Raw genomic sequence first — 22,762 nt, 5'->3', positions numbered from 1 at the left:
TGACATGATGACTCTCATCTCTCATAATAATTGTTTCGGGAATTGCCCCTCTCCAGACTGAGAAGCACATCCGATTCCGGAGTAAAAAAGAACATAAACAGCAGCTATCACTTTACCCAATTTAAAACCTGAAACATTAATAGCTGCTCTGTGCAAGACAAGGTCACTCAAACCAAAACAAACTGCTTGCACTTCCGCCATCGCTCTTCGCTTCTCTTTCCTCTTTTATCAGACCCAGGTCATCGGATAAAGATGCTAATGACCTATGCGCTAGCTGTGATAGGGATTGGATTTGTGGCTGGTTATTTGTATTTAAAAAAGATGTTCAAAGCAGGAAGCCCGTTATTTGCTGTTGGGTAAGAATATCATGAACATACACAGTCATGCATGCATCCTATTATTTGATAAACAGTAAACACTGATGGTGCCTGCTAGTGCCTGCTGACAGGAGTGAGGATAGGTGGGGATATTAATTGTTAAGCTTAAAGCTTACCTGAAGGGTTATCTATGTCATGTGTCTAGATGTAAAGAGTTATAAAAAGCCCCATATTCGGGCTCCAGTTGTATTAGATAATTGTTACCAGTTGTAAAATTTGTGTTGTCCTTGGCCATCTTTAGTAGTCCTGCCGCTCTGATTTAGCATTTTGTTACACCAAATTTGGCTAGGGGGGCCACACAGAATTAGTTTGTAAGCATCCGTGTGAATGAAAACGCAAATTTAGGGTGGTTTTAAAAAACAAAGCGAGGATCCACACGGATCCGTGATTAGAGTCTCAAAACACTAATTTTACTAGAAGCTGCTGCTGAAACAGATAGCTGAAGAAATTGCACCAGCTATCACGCTTCTCTTCCAAGCTTCACTGGACCAGGGTTCTGTCCCACCTGCATGGAAGAAGGCACTTGTTGTTCCAGTGTTCAAGAAGGGCTGTAGGTCATTAGCGTCCAACTATAGACCGATCTCGCTAACAGCCATACTATGCAAGTTATGCGAACACGTAGTTCACTGTGCTGTGATCAAACATCTCAACATCAACAACATCTTAACTGACTCACAGCACGGCTTCCGCAAGCGACGATCATGCGACTCACAACTTATTGTCACAATCCAGGACCTGGCCAAGGGATTAGAGGAGAAAACACAAACTGACCTCATCCTGCTGGACTTTGCGAAGGCCTTTGACAAGGTATCACACCGTCTACTTGTCCATAAGGCCAACCACTATGGGATTCGTGGCAGCACTTTACTCTGGATCCAGGATTTCCTCAGTGGATGCACCCAACAAGTAGTAGTCGACGGCAAAACTAGCAGTCCTACCAAAGTCACCTCAGGCGTGCCCCAAGGCAGTGTACTAGGGCCTTTGCTCTTCCTGGTCTATATTAATGACCTCCCAGCCTGCGCCAAGAACTCAACAACCCGCCTCTTCGCAGATGACTGTGCTCTCTACAAGCAAATAAAATCTGCCAGAGATGCCACTCTCCTCCAAGAAGACCTGGATGCTCTGCAGAGGTGGGAATCAACCTGGCTTATGAAATTCCACCCTTCTAAGTGTAAGGTTGTTAGGGTCACCAACAAGCGCAAACCAACCTGTGCCACATACTCCATCCGTGGTGAGAGCTTGGAGGTCGTGCCGTCTTCAAAGTACCTGGGGCTGACCATTGACTCCAAGCTCTCTTTCAACGAACACGCTGATGTTACCTGCAAGAAGGCCAATTCAACCAGGGCCTTCTTGAGCCGCAATTTTCACCACTGCAGCAGGAGGATTAAAGAAGCCACCTATATGACATACGTTCGACCGATTGTGGAGTACGCTGCTGCAGCCTGGGACCCCACACCCAGCGTAATATCAAAAAGATAGAGCAGGTCCAGCGCAGCAGCGCCCGCTATGTCACTGGCAGCTACGATCGCCACACAAGTGTAACATCCCTGCTCAAGGACCTTCAGTGGCCGTCACTTGAAAACAGGCGACTTCAGTACAGATTATCCATGTTATATCGCATCAGGTTCAACTTGGTAGACATCGACTGGAAAGACTACCTCCAAGAAGCGAAATCACGCACCAGAGGTCACAACTCCAGGTTCTGGTTGCCTTACTGTAGCACGCAACAGTTTGCCTCATCCTTCTTCCAACGCTCAAGCCGAGACTGGAATAAACTAGAAAAGGATCCAGCAGACTTCAGATCAGTGTCCGAAATAAGGATACTATGGAGGTTGTCCAGAGGATAACTAAAGTATAAATTCTGCTTGTCCTCAAAACATTTTGGTTATCCCCAAAATGTGTCATATTTAAGAAGTAAAATAAAGTGGTTGTCCAGAGGATAAGTACATATCTCAATATGGTTGTCCCCAGTGATTTTTGGACAAGAGGACAAGAGGATAAGCACTTATTTCGAACACTGCTTCAGATCTCTTGATGCCTTCAAGTTGGCATTAAGGGACTCCACCAAGTAGCCAGCATCCAATTATTTTTATCGCACATCACTGTACATATTGAATTGCACCTGATTTTGCTGACTACTCTTTGATTGAGCTACTAGCGCGTGCACCCATCCGCAGTACGATATTATTCAGGATTCTGAAGTTGGTACTACTAAGGAAGAAGAAGAAGAAGGGGTGTTTTTTAAGAACGATCCTCACTTAGGGTAGTTTTTTTAAATTACCCAATTAACGGCCATTAGTGGTGACATATTTATCAAATTATTCAGCACAAAAGAGTGGTTTCCGAGCGATTTTCAAGCCAGATTTTTCAAGCGACAGGAATAGCCGATCATCATCACTGAATGACACTCATACCGACACACGCAATATCCTTGTACTGGGCAAATTTCAAGCCAATTCCTCGCTTAGGGTATTTTTATAATGTCTCTACTTGTTTTGGGGCAAATTTCAAACCAATTCCTAGCTTAGAGTATTTTTATTTGAGTAAAATTCTTGTTTAGGGTTCTGGGACTTCTGAGTTTGACAACATTTTGACATGCTAGCTTAGGGTACTCATTTTTGAAAGTCAATTCATCCGGATGCTTACAACTTTTATATACATGAGTGGCCCACCAGGAAATTTCTTAACCATATATATCTTAAAACCAAAAGCATCGTTGTTGACAAGCTTTGACAAATACATACATTTTAGGTGTGCTAAAAATGACTCAATTAAAGTATTCTAACTTTAAACTTGATTTTCTGAATTTTTCTCTGTTTCTTTCTTTTTAATGTACTGGTATTTAAATTGTTGTAACTTTGTAATTAACCAAAGGTCGTATTGACATGGGGTTTTCTTTGATGTGGAGCTTTAAATATGCTCAAAATGAAAATGTATGAATCCCAAAAGTGACCTGGGCCTACTTAGCTCTACTTCAGACTGATTTTGCTTGATCATATCACATAATATGTTGCCCAAATTTGACCTAAGGTCACCACAAGGGCAAGTCCATGCAGCACAACATCACAGCTCTCTGCACTTCACCTAATGAAGATGCTCTGTCACATGTTTACAATATAAGGTTAGTTGAATTTTAAATTTCTGTGCCGAAACTCTTAGACATACAAAGTTTAATAGTATTTCACCAAGAAATCTTTGAATGTGAATTGCAGGTACATGGTATATTCCAAAACCAGCCTGGGTAGTTACTATCATCAGAAGAATATCAAGGCAGCCAAGGAGAAACACCCGGATGGACACTCAGTGGTAGAAGCACAAGAATTTCAAGGTACCATTATGGGGCTGGCATTGTCTTTGGAAGGGGGGGGGGGGGGACATAGAATTTTCAGACCAAAAATAGGGGTTTATAATTTTTTAACACCCAAAATAGGGGGGTTATAGAATTATTAAGGGCTAGTTTTCTGGATGTTGGCAGATAGAAAATACAACAAAGTGGCCTATGATTGTAAAACATTTATGTGTAACTAGCAAATACAATCAACTAACTAAAATTTTTGAAGTAAAAAGTAAAAATTTACCTGTAAGGGTGACTTATTTTTGTTTTGAAGCCTGTATTCACAAAATCCCAAAAAGGTTGACCTTTACCTTTTTTCCTAGTTTGCATAGCTTTACTAGTATCTGAAATCACCCTCAAAATCAGTTTGTAATACAATTTGTTGTGGTGATTGCCTTATGGTTAGTTTTTCACCTACAAACAGTCTCCAAAGTTAGGTTCTAGTATAAATAAGAAACTTATATTTGTGAAGGCATCATCTCAACAATCCGTAAAAAAATTGCTCTTTGCCTCATAAAAGTACCAATATCGTCCACCATGTTTTGCAATTCCTTTTAGATTACAAGATACAACCCATACCATTGGTGGCAGATAACTATGCATATCTGATCATTGAGAAGTCTTCTAATACCGGTATCTTGGTAGACCCGTCTGATGCAGCCACAGTACAGGTAAGATAAATAGGGGTATATTGAGTCAGATTAAAAAGTTTTCATAGTATTATTCCAAGAAAAACCCATCAAGTTTCAGCAATCCTATCTGTTGCCTTTCTGGTGAATGCCAATTGATCCTTTGATGGATGGAATAATGTCATCGAATGATAACACCCTCTAGATCAGTTGGTCATATATGTGTCTAAGATGGAATGCCCTCCTTGTTGCCATCATTAGGCTCTCCTTCATATTCGGCTCTGATCTCCTGTGGATCCAGATAGACTCTTATCTATGTGATGTTTCTTGTGCTGTCCATCACAAGTGACTTTTTCTTCGAATTTTACTATGAAAATGTTTAAATCTCTTTTTCTAAATTCCTGATGAATCTCTTCAATAATATATTGAGTCATATACTTATTACTTTTTGTACAGGTTTAACTGAAAGTTTATTAAGGTTGCTCTTAAATCACTGAAACTGCGCTCAGTCACTACATACTCCACATCTTGCTCGGTGTTGCGTATGGTGTACTTGCAGACCAGATCTTTTAAATTAATTTACTTTAGACTATAAGACTTCATTCATTCAACTTTGTTTTCCTGCTTTGCATCCTAGGTGTATGTTGATGAAGCTAATGTTACTATTTCAGCCATACTGACAACACATAAACACTGGTAAGTTACTGGCTTTTAAAGTTATCTAAAGTAATCACTTACAGAGTACCAGCAGGCCTTGCAAAATTTTTAAATTCTCATTTGCCCATCAGGCAAGTCCACATAGAAATGCACTCATGTGACTCGATATTATACTTACTCTACTCATTGCACACATTTATTTGCCTTAATCCTTACAATGTTTTTGTATGTAGTCACCAGGCAGGGTGTAGCATTCAAGTGCATGGTTCCCTGAGTGCAAGTCACTGAGTTGTTGTTAAACAGGAAACCCAGTCTGGCCAGTTCTCCACAGAAGAACTGACAATACACCTGTTACTTTGATGACAGACAGAACAGAATTTACATGGATACATTTTAACCTTGACTAATTCCCCAAGGAACTTGAACCAAAAGTGGGGCTTTCACTTTAAATGGTTTATGGAATGATGTGGGGCCCTAGTGGTCAGTGACAACCTGTAAAGTGTGCTGAGGCTTGTGGATCAACATCTAGGCGTTGTGCCTGTGCGTAGCGCACTATAAATCACTGCACCTTTTTTTTCTCTTTGAGGGTGTACTTATATTCTGAGGTGGATATCAAATTGGATCCTAAACAAGTATTTATCCAGGGCTTCCATAATACCCCAAATACTTATCTTGGTCGTCATTACTACCCTAAAGAAGTGAGTCGTTACTTTGCAATTTTTTGATGTTTCATGTTCAAGATCCATTTAAACATACCCTTTTTTCTGATTTTTGACGTTTTTGACACCTTAAATGATGTACTTTTTGAGGTGCTTTGTTCGAGGGTCTATCAACCATACATTTTTCTAATTTTTAATGTTATTTATTTCATTTAATTGTTTTAATTCCACACAGGGACCACTCGGGCGGTAATACCGAATTGAAGAAAGTACATCAAGATGCGCGTGTGTATGGAAATTCTAATGACGGTGTACCAGGAATAACACAGTAAGCTATAATGACATTGAAAATTGCGAAATATATGATATTTGTTTTGTGTAATTTCTTGGCCTTCAACTCCAACAAATGGGTGGTTTAATTCAACTGATATAACTCAGGTTTGCAGTAAGCAAATACAACAATTCTCTTTTTTTAATTGAAAAGTTCAGAATCTGTACTTTCAATGATGTTTTTATTTACAGCGGATTCCTTCTAGATTTCGTACACAAGCGCCACAAAAATGAGTTTACTTCATTTTGACTCACCCTGTAGTCCTACAACCAGGGTAAAAGTCATATGTAAACTTGTCACACACAACATGCCAGAGTCACATCTAGTAGCCAGGATTTTTATGGGGGCAAAATTTCTATTGGTAAACAATATATGTTAGCAATTATTGTGTTTTTTAAAAAACAATTTTTGCATATCAGGTGGCATCAAAACTGTAAATATGCCATTGAAATGTTAACCAGTTCCAGCCTTAAATGTTTGACAATGGTGTGAATGCACCCACTACATTTAAATTATTATCCTCACAAAGGTTAGCCTGTGTACAGGAGAAAGGGCGTATTCAATCAATTGATGTAAATGAAATTGAATTCCTGATGTTTTCTTTCTTTTCTTTTCTTGTTTTCTTCATTACAGCCATGTAAATGATAAGGATGAATTTAAAATTGGTAACTTACAGTTTACAGCTCTGTTCACACCTGGACACACAGTGGGTAAGATATAAACAAGAAAATTGTAATATTTGGAGAACCAAAGAGGTTCAACTGGAGAGCTCCGATGCCACCATGTTTGTTTATCACTTAATGGAGGCCCAAATAGTGTACCTCTAGATTACTTTGCCATGTACCCGCAAACTTTGATCCTAAGTTTTTGTGTGTCTACGATCCGCATATGTAATGGGCCATGCAGATGATGCATGCTAAGCACTACACACGCACACAATTTTAACAAAAGTATTAATGCTTATTCATCATTTAATTTCAAACTTTTGTCTGTTAAAGGCACTAATAGTGATTTGCTAAATTAGAAAATCTATAAAATGGTGTGATTGAGGAGGTTTGGCCTGGTTGACAGTTCAAAAATGTGACAGTGATAGCCCAAATCTAGTGGCATGCTTTCTATGGGCATTTGCTACAGAGTGTCTTATCTCATTATTCTAGTAACTCTCACTCAATCTGGTGTCACTTTTATATCACATAATGTTCATAATGTTGTATTGTAAGAAGCATGGCATACGGTATATTGTTGATAGCAATCGGTAGGCAAAAGTGATGCATGCTGGGAACGAATATGGTTCAAATTCACAGTCACAGGTGATGAATTTGATAGCTTTTGAGTCCTTTTTATTCCCAGCATGCATCACGTTTGCCTATCGATCACTATTAGCAATATATTTAATAGATGCAAGTTTTTTTTTATTCAAAAGATGTGTGTTTGCCAGGCAAGGCAATGAGAGAGCAAATCCATACTTTGAGCTCCGATGTCTATCCTTGTGTGGTTTGATTTTTCTTAGAATACAAATCTACTTTTGAATTACAAGATGATATTTATAGTCATTCAAAAGGTTGTCTTGTTATGTGTATTTGCAGGTCATACAGCCTTTGTCCTAGAGGGCTCACCTAAATGTGTATTTACAGGAGACTTACTATTTGTTGGAGGATGTGGTAAGAAAAATCTTCTCTTTCATGTCAAATCTTGTCTAGGCATTAACAGCATGTAACTATAACTACTGCTGACAGCTTGGCATCAATATAGCAAGTACCCTGCAGGTTATTTCAAGCCTGGATTTTGAGGACATAAAATGGGATCTCGGGAACTGTTTCGCCCTTTTTGGCCAAAATTTTCATGTATTTCTAAAACATAAAGTGCTGCGAGATAAACAAGAGATATATATTACCCTTACCTTGATTTGGCTTATAATTAGCGAAGACTCATCGTGGATTGATATAGAATCAATAGGTGCAGCACTGGGCGTGACTAATGTGCGCTCATGTGAATTTACGCAAGCGTAAGTTAAGTTAGGACTTTGTTAATGTGCGCAGTAACAAAAAACAAACAAAAAATTACTAATTATAAGCTAAACAAAGTATAATGGCCATGTTAATCACAATCTTAAGCTTAAAGCCTTAGCATAACATTGTAAAGATATCGTTATGTTTCATTCTATATCACAGGGAGAATGTTTGAAGGTACTGCACCTATCATGTTAAGTAGTATAAATAAAATAGCAGATCTACCTGGAGACACAATCATATGGCCTGGTAAGTCAATTACTCAATCCAATCAAGCAATCAATCAAGCAATTAATCAATCAATCAATCAGTCAATCAATATTTCAGCCAGTTAATCAATTAATCTTAAACCAATCAATCAACCAGTCAGGACCTAGTGTGTATGAAAATTGGGTCTGTTGGTCATAAAATTTTGTCCTTTGTAAAAACAACTAAAACAGCAAAAATTCTCAAAAACCATTCCATTTGACCAAAAATGTGTACTTTTCCAACTTTTTCCAATTTTTGTTGCCAGTAAAGTCCAACTATTTAAAATAAATGTGTTTATAATTAATGATTTAATTATTTAAACCTGAAGGATCTCAACACAAAATTAGGATGTACCTCAAATTTCGGTCACAACTTTGACCTCCATCAGGAGACTAGCATCCCAAATTTGGGATCAGTTTTATTACGTATTGCGAGGAGAAGGGAATCACGTGTGCAGAGCTTAGAGGAGCTCTCGACTCTCGAAGACCGCAAATTGACCTAGCCGGGGGCCTAGCGCCTATTTTCTTATTAATGTTATGAATTAGTGTCATTCTCTCATAAATATGTATGAGGTGTAATAAAACAAATACTACATGGTATTTTCAGGGAATAAGGGTCACTATTTTTCCCTCGGTACTGGCTTCAGGTCTACACCCCTCACCCTTCGGGTTCTCGTGGTAGACCTGTACTTATAGTTTCCCCCATAGATTAATAAACACACAGATTGGAATTTTACATGCCTGTGCACTTTAAGCGTACTCAAATTCAGCTGATGCTGGTACAGCGTTCAGACATGGCGGCATCGCTCATCTTACGCGCAAAGTTTCTTTTATGCATGCTCGTGATATTTGCGCTATGTTTGAGTTTACTCACACGGTACCTGACTTAGCGTCAATCCCCATAGGCAACATGTCATTAATCCGCGGTATGGCTTCCCCTATATCCCTTCAAACCATGTTGTATCTGTGATTGATCACTGTGATTGATTTGATTGTCTTTGCAGGTCATGAATATGCAAAAGATAACTTGGATTTTGCACAGCATATTGATCCTAATAATGAAGATGTTAAGGTAAGATTTTTAGTGAATAGGTGCAGTAGCCCTTTCTCACTTTCAACTCTAATGAGTTTTTTTTCTAAATGAGACTCCAGTGTTTCAACATTAAAATGTAGAGCTTATTTATTGGTAGGAGTGTTTTGTGGATACTAGTTGCATTCATAAAATAGATTGCTTAATTACAAAGTCAATAAGTGTAATATAATTAAATCATAGTGGTTACCTCATACACCTGGCAAAAATTAATCTCCGAGATGCCAGTTGTGGATATGGGATATAGCCAATGCAATTAAACACCTAAAATTTCTGTTTTATTTTCATTTTTTGCAGAGCAAATTAGCATGGGTGAAAGAAAAAAGAAAAGATAGCCATATGACAGTAAGTACGGTAAACAGTTAACTTTTACAATAATATTGTGAACTATATCTGAAGTTTTTGAGACTGCGCTTGTGTGGTGGGGGTGTGTGCACTCGTGAAATGAGGACACCCAGTTTATTTTTACCTGAAAAAGATGGACATATATTTAAAGCAACAGTAACATTTGCTAAGGGCATACAGTAATGCAAGTGTTCATTCAATTGACTTTCTGAGTTTAGTATAATTGACTTCCTTGTACCTAGTCTTTTACCTTGCCCTACTGTTCTTGACATATCTGTGGGTTACAGGCTGCTATGTTGAAGGTTTTCTATGTCCGAAATAAGGTTAGCTATGTATGTCGAATCTAATCCTAACCCTAGTTGTAACTTAGTCCTAACCGTAACCAAAGCTAACCTTATTTTCATATTCAACATTGCAAACCATATTATAATTTTTTTTTTTTTTTTTTTTTTTTTTTTTTTTTTTTTTTTTTATTTCTTTTTTTCCAGTGTACATTTTACAATCATAGTTTACTCAGATAAATACAGAAATTTTGATTTCTATACACCAGGTATTTTTTAAATAGAAAACAATACATAAACAGTACCAGCACACACACTCTCTCACATACATATTTATATAGCATTTGATTTGTCTAGCTTTTACAATAAGAAGAAAATGTTTAGTTGAAAAGTCCTTCCAAACCTGCCATTTATTTTGATAAACTCGGTATTTTGAATCTTTTAAAAGAATGAATCTTTCCAATTTATGATAATATTCTATTTCCTTCTGAAGAGGGATAAAAGAAAGGGCCTAATTTTGGCATCTTTTTCTGTATATATAAAACTTAGTTAGAATGAGAATTAAATTGGTAGCACTATTTAGTTTTCCTAAATCTGTCCCGAAAAGAATATGATTTCGGTTGAATGTGATAGGTATACCGAGTTTTTGTAAACACCAGGTTTCGAGCTGAGACCAAATGGGTTTAACCTTTTTACAATCTGATAAAAGATGAATTATCGTTTCGGGTTCCTTGTTGCAAAAAGTACATATATTATCATTTCTTTTGCCAATTATAAACATAAATGTATTTGTGGTAAGAATTCCATTTAAAATTCTGTACTGAAACCACCGTAATTTTGTATCCATTGTACATTTAAATGGCAACAAAGAATATACCTTCCATTCATCATCTGAAAAGCTACTATTTAATTTTACTTCCCATTTTCGTTTTGCTCTTGGTATCTTTGAGGACATAAGTTGTTTACAGATTGATCTGCAACCTTTTTATCTTTTAAAATAAAACTGAAATGAAATGGGATAAACGGCTTAGGAATTGCAATAAATGTAGCGTTTTCCTGAAATAGATGCTTGAAATTACTCTTAATTGCATAAATTACACTGTTGTATTCCAAAAAATTTAGCCGTAATCCATAATTTGTTTCAATTTCATGAAGAAAGAGAAACGGTTTTGGTTAACATGGACAAGGTCAGAGACAAAATCAATACCTGCTGTCCGCCATTTTTTATAATTTATTTCTTTACCACCAATCTTAAACCATTCGTTTTCCCATAAACATGATCTTAATACATCATCAATTGTATTAGGATTGTGTTTTTTCTTTACCTTAGACCAAGATAAAAGAACTTCTTTCCAAAAAACATTTTGGGAATTTTGTGCTACTTTTAGTGTATAATTTATGCCCTTTTCAAGATCATTAATCTGTATACCAGTTGAAATAAAAAAAAACATCAATCCTTTAGCATCAATACATCCATTTACAATTCGTCTAATCCATGTACATTTCAGTGCTTCAAAGAATAAATCTACTTTAACCAATCTTAATCCACCTTCAGAATAATCATTTGACAATTGATCTCTACTTATTTTATCTCTTGTACCTTTCCAAATAAAATTATAGATTTTCTTTTGTAAATCTTTTATAAAGTCTTTTGACGGGTTAGGAATTGAAAGAACAAGGTGGTTAAACTTTGGTATCAGTAGGGATTTGACTATAGTTATTCTTCCAAAAACTGTCAAGTTTCTTTTAGACCAATGATGCATTACCTTTGTCACCGACTCCATAACCTTATCATAGTTCAAATTAACCATTTCAACCAAATTGTTTGAAAATTGTACTCCCAATGCAGAGAATTGTCCGTCTTCAACCCACTTTAGATTTTTATTTGTAATGCCAGGGTTTGGTTTTCTACCTCTAAGTGACCCAATATACACAACATTTGTTTTATCCTCGTTTATTTTCAACCCTGACAAACGCTCAAACAAATCCAGTGTTTTTAACGCTTGTAGTAAACTTTCATTACTTCCATTTAAGATCACAGTCGAGTCATCAGCGTATTGGGTGATTTTACAATTAATATTTTCAACTGTAATACCACATATATCAGTATTTTTTCGTATGAGACAGCCCAACATTTCAGCACAAATTAGAAAGATATAAGGGACAAAGGGTCCCCTGTCTGCAACCTCTACCTAAATCGAATTGTTTTGAGGAATTTCCATTTACCAAAACTGAGGATTGACTTTTATTATAAAAAAGTTTGATCCATTTTGTAAAAGATGGACCGATATTTAGAAAATCTAATGTTTTAAAAATGAATTTATGAGAAACGGAATCAAACGCTTTTTCAAAATCTATAAGCAATAGCATACCTGGTTGGTCATGTAATTTTGTGTATAAAATTAAATCATAAAGTAATCTTATATTTTCTCCAATATACCTTCCTTTCATAAAACCTTTTTGATCATCATTTATTAGGCTTGGTAAAATCTGTTTCATTCTTTCAGCAATACACGATGAAGCTAGTTTATAGGTTATATTTAACAAAGTAATAGGGCGCCAATTCTTTAGGAATTGTTTTGGTTTGTTTCCTTTAGGAAGGAGGGTAATAATCCCTAATCTCTGCGTAACTGATAATTCCCGTGATTCATATGAGTAGTTCAGAGAACGTAAGAGAAAACCTCCCAAGTCTTGAAAAAAAACTTTCCAAAATTCAGTGGTAAACCCATCAGACCCAGGACTTTTATTGTTTGACATTTTCTTCAAGGCAGTTAAAAGTTCGTCATAAGTCAAATGCCCTTGAGCTTTTTTTAATTGATCTTGAGTTAATTGAGGTAAATCTGATCTTGAAAGATTTTGGTCAATTCCTCCAAATATAAATTGTTGTCTTTACATTCATACAGTTTCGAGTAAAACTTAAAAGTTTCTTCCATTATTTGGTATTGATCTTTTATATCATCCCGTTTGCATTTTGTAAATGAACGATTGCTTTATTTACACAGTTTCTTTTTTCCAAGTTCACAAAATATTTAGATGGTTTTTCTCCGTGTTCTATCCATCTTGCTTTGGATCGTAACATTACGCCTTCCATTTTTTCCTTCCTCATCTCCTCTAATTCGGACTTTTAATTTCAACATTTTCTAAAACGTCTGTATTGTTTGAATCACCTAGCTCTTTTTCTAAAGTTTCTATATCTCTTTCAAGTATTTTTTTCTTTATTTTTATTTTTTTTTGTTTTTTTCTGATGCATATTTGATCGTTTCCCCCCCTTATCTCCATGAGCAATACTTCAAGAAACAGTTGTTCATTTATCGTAAACTCGAGCTCACTTGCAGGGATTTGATTTATATTATTTAAGTTATATGGTGATACTGCATATTGTTTCTTAACTTCACTAATTTTTTTTCTTAATCCTATCTATGTAATCAATTTCTTTTAATAGCGTATTATTGAATTTCCAAAAACCTTTCCCACGCTTAATAGGAGACACGTCGAGCGAAAGACTAATAAGAGAGTGATCTGTTCGATATCCAGGGTCTATTTTAGATTTCACTAAATATGTTGTAAGCTCTTCCGATATCAGAAAAAAATCTAATCTGGACTGTTTTAAAGGAGTTGGTTGACGCCAGGTATATCAAGAGAGTTTGGGTTTTGAAGTCGCCACGGTCTATCAATCCAAGTTCTTCTTTCATTTCTAAAACAGTTTTTCTCGCTTTTGGATTATTTATGCGAATATAATTCGAGGTATCTAATTTTGGATCTTGAACCAAATTCCAGTCACCACATAACACACAATGGGCATTATCAAATGTTTCTATTACCCTTTTAATGTCGTGATAAAAGTTTGGCTTGTCATCATTTGGACCATATATTGATATAAGTGTTATACTTAACATTGTTAATAGATACATCTAAAGCTACCCAATTTCCTTCTTCATCATTTTGTGTTGTATGGACTTTATAATCTAAATTGTTATTGAGAAAATGGCAACTCCTCTTGAATTTGAGGCAAAAGAGCTAAAAAAGCTTCACCTCCCCATTCAGCTTTTACCATTATTTCCATATTCTTATCAAAATGAACATCTTGCAAACATAATATTGAAACACTTTTGTTACGCAAATAATGTAAAACATCTCTTCTTTTTGTTTAGCATTTAAACCCGGCAATTCATTGATAGAATTTTAACATCATTAGCCATACTTAATCATTTTCAATGTCTATAATGGTATCATGGAACACGTTTCATGAGGTAATTGTACATAGAAAACTCTAGACATACATATAAATTATACTTTGATAAATATGGCCACTCACCCGCACACACAAACAAACAATACAAAAAAGAACATGTAAAAAAAACAAAGAAAATTGGAACAAAATCTTGGTAGATACCCAAAAAACAAACATAAAGAAACTAAAAAGTATCTACACACCGCACTCATCTCCGAGCCGACATGGAAACAGCATTTAAGAAAGGCAAACTTTTTTTGCCTGATTTTTTCAGAATAGTAATTTGTAGCATGTTTTGTTTTTATCAATCAAGCTCCAAATATTACTCATTTTGTTCAAATTATTGTTTTTGTTCAAAATCATACATAATTTAAAGTTGCATTTTGGAATTTGTAAACAGTAGTATGTACATAGGTTTCCTATTTAAACAAAATTTACCAGCAAATGTTACCTTTCTGCAGTATCCATGTAAACTATAAATGCATTTAAACCACTAACGTGGTATAAAGCTATAGTATGAAACGGCCAATACATATAATAAAGTGGATAACATTGGAAACTAATTATATTACATAAGTATTTTCCTTTCACCAAAGGCATTCAGACAAGAATGGCCTATGATTTCACAGTTTATTTTGTTTACATAACAATCATAGATTGTTATAATATAAACAATACATAATTATCATAAAGTGGATCCATTGGAAGCTATGTGACATAAGTATTTTCCTTTCACCATTGGCATTCAAACAGAAAATGATTTCACATTTTATTTTGTTTACATATATAGATTGTTATAACATAAACAATACATATCACAAATTGGATAACATTGAAAACTATGTGACATAAGTATTTTCCTTTCACCATAGGCATTCAAACACAAAAAAGGGCCTATGATTTCACATTTTATTTTGTTTACATATTTTAGATTGTTATAACCTAAACAATACATAGAGTAGATAACATTGGAAACTATGTGACATTAGGTATTTTCCTATCACCATAGGCTTTCTAACACAAAAAGGCCTATGATTTCACATTTTGTTTTGTTTACATATTTATATATAGATTGTTATAACATAAACAATCCATATCATAAAGTGTGTGATGAGTATTTGCCTTTCACCATAGGTATTCAATCAAACACAAAAAGGCCTATGATTTCACATTTTATTTTGTTTATATATTTATATATAGATTGTTGTAACATAAACAATCCATATCATAAAGTATGTGATGAGTATTTTCCTTTCACCATAGGTATTCAATCAAACACAAAAAGGCATATGATTTCACATTTCATTTTGTTTACATATTTATATATATAGATTGTTATAACATAAACAATCCATATCATAAAGTATAAGATGAGTATTTGCCTTTCACCATAGGTATTCAATCAAACACAAAAGGCCTATGATTTCACATTTCATTTTGTTTATATATTTATATATAGATTGTTATAACATAAACAATCCATATCATAAAGTATAAGATGAGTATTTGCCTTTCACCATAGGTATTCAATCAAACACAAAAGGCCTATGATTTCACATTTTATTTTGTTTACATATTTATATATAGATTGTTATAACATAAACAATCCATATCATAAAGTGTGTGATGAATATTTGCCTTTCACCATAGGTATTCAATCAAACACAAAAAGGCCTATGATTTCACATTTTATTTTGTTTACATATTTATATATAGATTGTTATAACATAAACAATCTATATCATAAAGTGTGTGATGAGTATTTGCCTTTCACCATATCATATTTGACATAAGGAACCTTTATTTTGACATAGCTTGCAGACACCTTTACCCTCAGGGGTGGGGTGGGGGTACTCAAGTTTGGTTTTGGTAGGGGTGTGCCACTGAGAATTTAAAAGTGGACCCATCAATATACCAAATTTAAAATACCAATTTTCCCACAAATTTTGGGGAAATTTCAGAAATTTTGGGTAGATTGAGGCAAAATTGGCTATTTTCCAATAATGTTGAAAAAATGACCCATCCATATACCAAAATTGGCTTAGAAAAAGGGGTCATTGGTATACCAAAAGGCCGCAAATACTACCCATGTTTGCGCCACGTCCCCGTATGGTCATTTGTACTGAGTACCTACCTTCCGAGCCTTTACCATCTACCATGATTGAATTTCTATCATGATTGAGATAATTGACCAAATCTCTCTCTTGCAATATTTCATCTCCCAGATACCATCAACAGTAGCAGAAGAGAAGACATATAATCCATTCCTAAGGACAGACTCTGATGCTATCATGGAAGCAGTAGGTATTAAGACAAAGGAAGGAGAAGACCAGATGGCTGCCAGATCCAGAGCATTTGCAGAACTCAGGGCATGTAAAGATAAATACAACTATGTTCTATAAACTTGCTCCATATGTGACACATTATTATTATAGTTATACTATGTAATTAACATTGACAATTTTGACATACTCATCCTTTTCTTGGGCCAACTGAAACTACCGTATTGTTCCTAATAAAAGGGTGCATTATTAGGCAAATTTTCAATGACAAAGCTTTAAAAGTGAGCTGAAAATTGCAAATACGACTGAATTCCTGCTTCATAAGCAAGATGGCGGCGCCCATAACAAACAGCATATCATCGTAGATACTACAAAATTACACCTGAAAGTACATATTACACAAGAATGTGATATTTTATTGAAATGAACATTCTACTAATGAACTGGATGGAATTTGAGGTTTTGTCCATGCAATTTTGGGATATCGTACATACAGCAAACGCCGGTTTTAAGCAAACTAAAATGATATGGCCATTGAAATTCTTGCATTCGGTCTCTTTTTCGTTGAAAAAATTATGGTGGCATTTATTAAAGCAGGGGCGTTTGATTAAGAACAATACGGTATTTTTATAATAATTTTATAGTCAAATATAAAATCCACCGTAATTGAAAGGGATTATTAGTTTGGTCCATATTCTTGATAAATGTTGCCTCCAATTGCCTCCAAAAAGAGCACATGTGCTTGGTATTTTGTGGAAAGTTTTATTGGAATTGTGTATGTTATTACACATGCGTAATTGCTCTTGTTGGTTCTTTACATCATTGCACAATGAGGTATTGTACTGATACCCATTGATACACCTAGGTGGAGAGAGCCAAGCAAGGTAAAGCACATTGCCTAAGTACACAACATGTTGGCTTTGTTGCACTCTAATCTCAAGTTCAAATTAATGAAGCAAAAAAACCCCAGTAATTTAAAGTGCACTATGCAAAGTTGTCCAATGGTTAGGGTGCTCGACTCTTGACCACAAGGTTGTTGGTTCGAAGCACATCTGGACCAAAGTGTTGTATTCTTGGGCAAGACACTTTATCTCACTTGTCACACTCCACCCAGGTGTAAAGCGGGGAGCTGTTGGGGGTACAGTAGTCCCACCGGAATTGTGACTGTAAAATGGTGTGATATATCCTAGTGGCAACAGTTAATGTAAAGTGCTTTGATGTATGTTTAATTTGGTGCTATATAAATGCCCACAATTATGCACAGGTAATTGGACATAAACCCAATTTGTAGTCTTTCTTTTGATATTGTTGTACATTAAAAAGACTACTGTACAATACGCTGATTAATCCATCAATCAATTTTTATGTTGTAAGAATATTGCTTAAATACAAAAAAAGTTGACTTCTTTCAAGCATCTCTCAAAATGTAGTGCTTGCATCACAAATGTTTCAAGACCATTTTAATTGTCATTAAAATTAATGTATTTAGGAGGATTGTATTTGACCATATACATGTATGATGTGATCTGATCTACCAGGCATTCAGGTAAGATTAAGGATATAATAAATGTCATTATTCTCTACTACCATTAATACATGTATACCCAATGTATCCTAACAGACAATAACAGACAAACTCCAAACAGGAGAAGTCTCAGCATCACCCAATAATGAGGGCCAATTGTTCCATGAAATGCGACAGGTGAAACTGCCACGCACATATTGTGTATTTTTACAGTCTTTCATATAAACGCGAAGACAAGCAAAGCTCTATCGTGTATATGCAAAGGCACGCAGGGCACAATCAAACGATCGACCTTAATGAATATGCGAGAATTTACAGCATACAATGCACAGGGACTTTGACTCTTGATAAATAGTCTGTAGTAGTCTGTGGTTACAGACTATACTATTCGAACAAAATTTAACTTGGACAAATTGATCACATAAACAACTTTGTATCACAGAGGTTTTAACATTCTTGCTCAAGGAATAAAAGTTAAAATTTCACATTAAATCATTTATGCTAAAAAGCATTATCATAGTCTTTTTTGTATGCTAGAGCAAAAAACCAGACTAGAATATGACTTAACTTCAGTATCACATGTAGGCCTATTCTAATTTTTTTTCTGTTTCTTGTAATAACCAGTAATGTAAATTTCAGAGGAAAGACTTTAGACATGCTAAATATTTAAGAATATTAAGGGCGTAGGTAGTGTAAGGTGGGGGTTGTGGTCGCCCACCTCCAAAATCACCAAAGGCCAAAAGGTCCACTTTGCGAGCATAGGAAGCTAAAAAAATGTTTTAAATGTTTTAGCTTTTTAATGATTTCTTGGTTTAAAATGTCCAGAATTGTGGGAAAAGGTCCAAAAAATTCCACTTTTTCAAAATGAGCCCCCAAATAAATCCTGGCTACTCTGAATGTCTAATGTTTAAGCATATGCTTAACACTTTGAATGCCTAGACTCTTACTGAGTCCTTGAATTTTATGTAAATTTTAAAATTAAACAAAAATAAGGAGTGTGATCCTATTTTTCCAAAAGGTCCAAAAAATTCCACTTTTTCAAAATGAGCCCCCAAATAAATCCTGGCTACGCCTCTGCATATACTCTACACTTTGAATATCTACTATTTAAGCATATGCCTAACACTTTGAATGTTTTATATTTAAGCATATGCTTAACCATTTGAATGTCTAATGTTTAAGCTCTTCACTTTAAATTCCTAATGTTTAAGCACATGCTCTTCACTTTGAATGTCTAATGTTTAAGCATATGCTTAACACTTTGAATGTCTAATGCTTAAGCATATGCGTAACACTTTGAATGTCTAATGTTTAAGCATATGCTTAACACTTTGAATGTCTAATGTTTAAGCATATGCTCTTCACTCTGAATGTCTAATGTTTAAGCATATGCTTAACATTTTGAATGTCTAATGTTTAAGCATATGCTTAACACTTTGAATGTCTAATGTTTAAGCATATGCTTAACACTTTGAATGTCTAATATTTAAGCATATGCTTAACACTTTGAATGTCTAATGTTTAAGCATATGCTCTTCACTTTGAATGTCTAATATTTAAGCATATGCTTAACACTTTGAATGTCTAATGTTTAAGCATATGCTTAACACTTTGAATGCCTAGACTCTTACTGAGTCCTTGAATTTTATGTAAATTTTAAAATTAAACAAAAATAAGGAGTGTGATCCTATTTTTCCAAACATTGGAGTGGATTTAACACTGTTTCAAATGTGTCTGCCCTCTTATATCTTATAAAAAGGTAGCTACCTTTTTGCTTAGTGTCTATATGGTTTGTGAAATTAATTGAGTCAAAAAAATTGCCTCAGGTATCAATTTTTTGGGTAAAAATATGAAAAAAATCCAGAAATTAAACCAGCCTGTTGTGTCTCGTAATATATGACAACTATGCTAAATATAATATGTGTACATCCATATCAAAAGGATGCACTTGTCAGCTGCTACATGTGTCTCATTTCACATAATAACTGGCAATAAATACCAGACTCTTTTCAAGGGGGTGTCACTTTATATCATCCCCAAGTCGCATGGCTTATTAATACAGCGAACATTCCATAACCATGTCACTTGGGGATGATTTGAAGTGGCCTCCACTTGAGATGAGTCTGGGATTTTATTCCTAGCTATTATGTGAAATGAGACACCCGTCCCGGTGTTCAAATGGACCCCAATGGAAATAAGCTTCAATAGAGGCTTTCTTGGGTTATCCAGGGTTGTCAAAACCCGAACAAATCAAATCAAAGCAGCAGCCGACAAGTGCATCGTTTTGATATGGACATACACATATAAGCTTTAATTTTAGAGGGCTTGTTACTTTTTAAAAGTTCCAGAATATGCAAATTTTTAAGGTCAAAGGTCAAAAGATGTCAAATGTACTCTTCCAAGCTTGTTGAGTACCCTAGGGAGTGCTCATTTGTAAGGATTCATTTATTTTTCTATGGGAAGCCATATGGTACATAAATAACCAGGTTTCTCACTATAAGAACAATGGTGATTGTCCTTCCTCTGTCCTCTGTGTGCTGTAAAATGATAATGCAGAGTAGTGTTGCTTACTCGAATACAGCAGTTGCTCTAATTTGAAATTGTTGTCTTAACTGTTGTAGAATTCTCAGTATTTGAGCCAAAGTTGGATAGATATTTTGACTAATTATGTGCCTGTTTTATACTATAAAATACTATCCAGTATGGGTGGGACAATTAAGTCAGTGCCCCACCCATCAAATAGGGGGACTCTGGTGCCCCACACCAAAAATGGTGGCTTAAGGCTGAGTTCATGTAGGAGTATACTGTATACAGTATTCGATATACGCTATTCGATCAGGCGTGTATAGGTCAGCAGGGACAGATTTAAGTGGTGGCCCTGCGCCAGTGGATTTTGTATCGGGCCAGTAAATATTCAACAATGCTGGTCCGGTGGGCCAGTAGATTTTTGAAATGATATGAGACAAGACTATAATTCAAATTAGTGGAGGATTTTTGAGACAGTTTCTGGTTAATGTATTTTATTTTGTTGAGAATTGTACTTGTATGACAGTGTCAGATTTAAAATTAAACCTTCGTCTAATCAAATGCTTGTTACTTTGGTCACATTGCATTCAATGAGGTGTCATAATGGCTATTAAAAAAATTAATTTACCCACATATGGTTTAATTTTAAAATTAGGACAGTATATGCTGCACTAAAATCGAACACGCACGATTCCCACTATACTATACTATACTATACTATACTATACTATACTATACTATACTATACTATACTATCAATCTTACATCACATTTATTCAATAAAAAGGAAAACACAAATATACAAACAAAAAACTATACTATACTATACGCAGCTATACAGCCTTTTTGAATAGTGCTGTCTTATGTGACCCAGTATTATGAAATTACCTTGTTTGATATTAAGCTATTCGCGTACCCTGCAAAATGTGCACCGTACATGTATACCCAAATAGTAAATATTTATGTGAACTCAGCTTTAAATGCTAATCTGAACGTTTTTAATTAATAAAGTTTCATAAGTCTTAAAATGCCATAATTTATTGTTTTGACACAACTTGATAAATCCAGGCCAGTGCGATGGGTTAGGCATCTGTGCAATGTGTACAAAGCTAACCAGATATTGCATATTAACATATTATTGTAAATTAATGTGCAAGAAATAAAATGTTATACAACTGCCAAATACAATTTACTGTAAGAATAACTTTGAATATTTTGTATGTATTTGTATATAGGTTTATTTGAGTATACCACACTTGTTATTATGTGTATAAATGTTATTACTCTATGTGTTGTGTTTATGCAAGCATTATTTGTGACCCATCACATCAAAATATTGGCAGTTGCCTCTGAAAATAAACTTCCAGATTTCTTAAGGTGGTACTACACCCCTTGATAAATGTGTGACTATTTTTGTATTTTTCTCAAAAAATAATAACACACTGGTAACAAAAATGTATATTATAGGGGCAAGGAATCCAGTTACTACACTGGAATTTCAGTGACTCAAGACAAGCGGTACGTTATTTATGAAAAGAAAAGAGGTACCGCTAGAATGTACCTCATTTCTTAACATATATAAGGAACCACTTGTCTTGAATCATTGAAATGTCAGTGAAGTAATTAGAAGTAATTGGATTCCTTGCCCTTGATGGTCACATTTTAAGTATTACAGTATTTGTACATTATTAAATTATCACAGCGCTTGTGTGCTGCTGAGTATAGCATTCTACTATTTGTAAAAATCCCACAGCCTGTGTACTGCCAAGTATAACATTCTGCTATTTGTAAAAATACCACAGCATGTGTACTGCCGAGTATAGCATTCTGCTACTTGTAAAAAATACTACAGCCTGTGTACTGCTGAGTGTAGCATTATGCTACTTGTAAAAATACCACAGCATATGTACTGCTAAGTATAACATTCTGCTACTTGTAAAAATACCACAGCATGTGTACTGCCGAGTATAACATTCTGCTACTTGTAAAAAATACCAGAGCCTGTGTACTGCTGAGTGTAGCATTATGCTACTTGTAAAAATACCACAGCATATGTACTGCTAAGTATAACATTCTGCAATTTGTAAAAAATAAAAGAAACAATCTATTGATCAACCAGATGAAGTCAAAAACTTGTCTTTTTTTACTACATATACATTCAGTTAAACATTCCTTTCTTAAAAGGGCATTTCGTGATCCACAGCTTCATCCCCCACTTTTCTCAAAAAAAGTTGAGAT

General features: G+C 35.0%; 1 protein-coding gene across 1 annotated transcript; it reads left to right on the top strand.

The window, feature by feature from the left end:
* Positions 1 to 148: 148 nt before the first annotated feature.
* LOC140151180 (probable hydrolase PNKD) lies at positions 149 to 16,646 on the top strand. Its single transcript, XM_072173434.1, has 11 exons — positions 149 to 356; positions 3,590 to 3,705; positions 4,270 to 4,382; positions 4,978 to 5,036; positions 5,892 to 5,984; positions 6,621 to 6,697; positions 7,574 to 7,648; positions 8,159 to 8,245; positions 9,249 to 9,316; positions 9,632 to 9,679; positions 16,417 to 16,646. The coding sequence occupies exons 1-11, from the start codon at positions 253 to 255 to the stop codon at positions 16,591 to 16,593; spliced, it is 1,017 nt and encodes a 338-aa protein (XP_072029535.1). The 5' UTR covers positions 149 to 252; the 3' UTR covers positions 16,594 to 16,646.
* Positions 16,647 to 22,762: the final 6,116 nt, after the last annotated feature.

This window comes from Amphiura filiformis, chromosome 4 (assembly GCF_039555335.1).
Source record: "Amphiura filiformis chromosome 4, Afil_fr2py, whole genome shotgun sequence".
NCBI classification, from domain to species: domain Eukaryota; kingdom Metazoa; phylum Echinodermata; class Ophiuroidea; order Amphilepidida; family Amphiuridae; genus Amphiura; species Amphiura filiformis.
The sequence above is the reverse complement of the archived record's forward strand: the minus strand, read 5'-3'. Positions and strand labels throughout refer to the sequence as shown.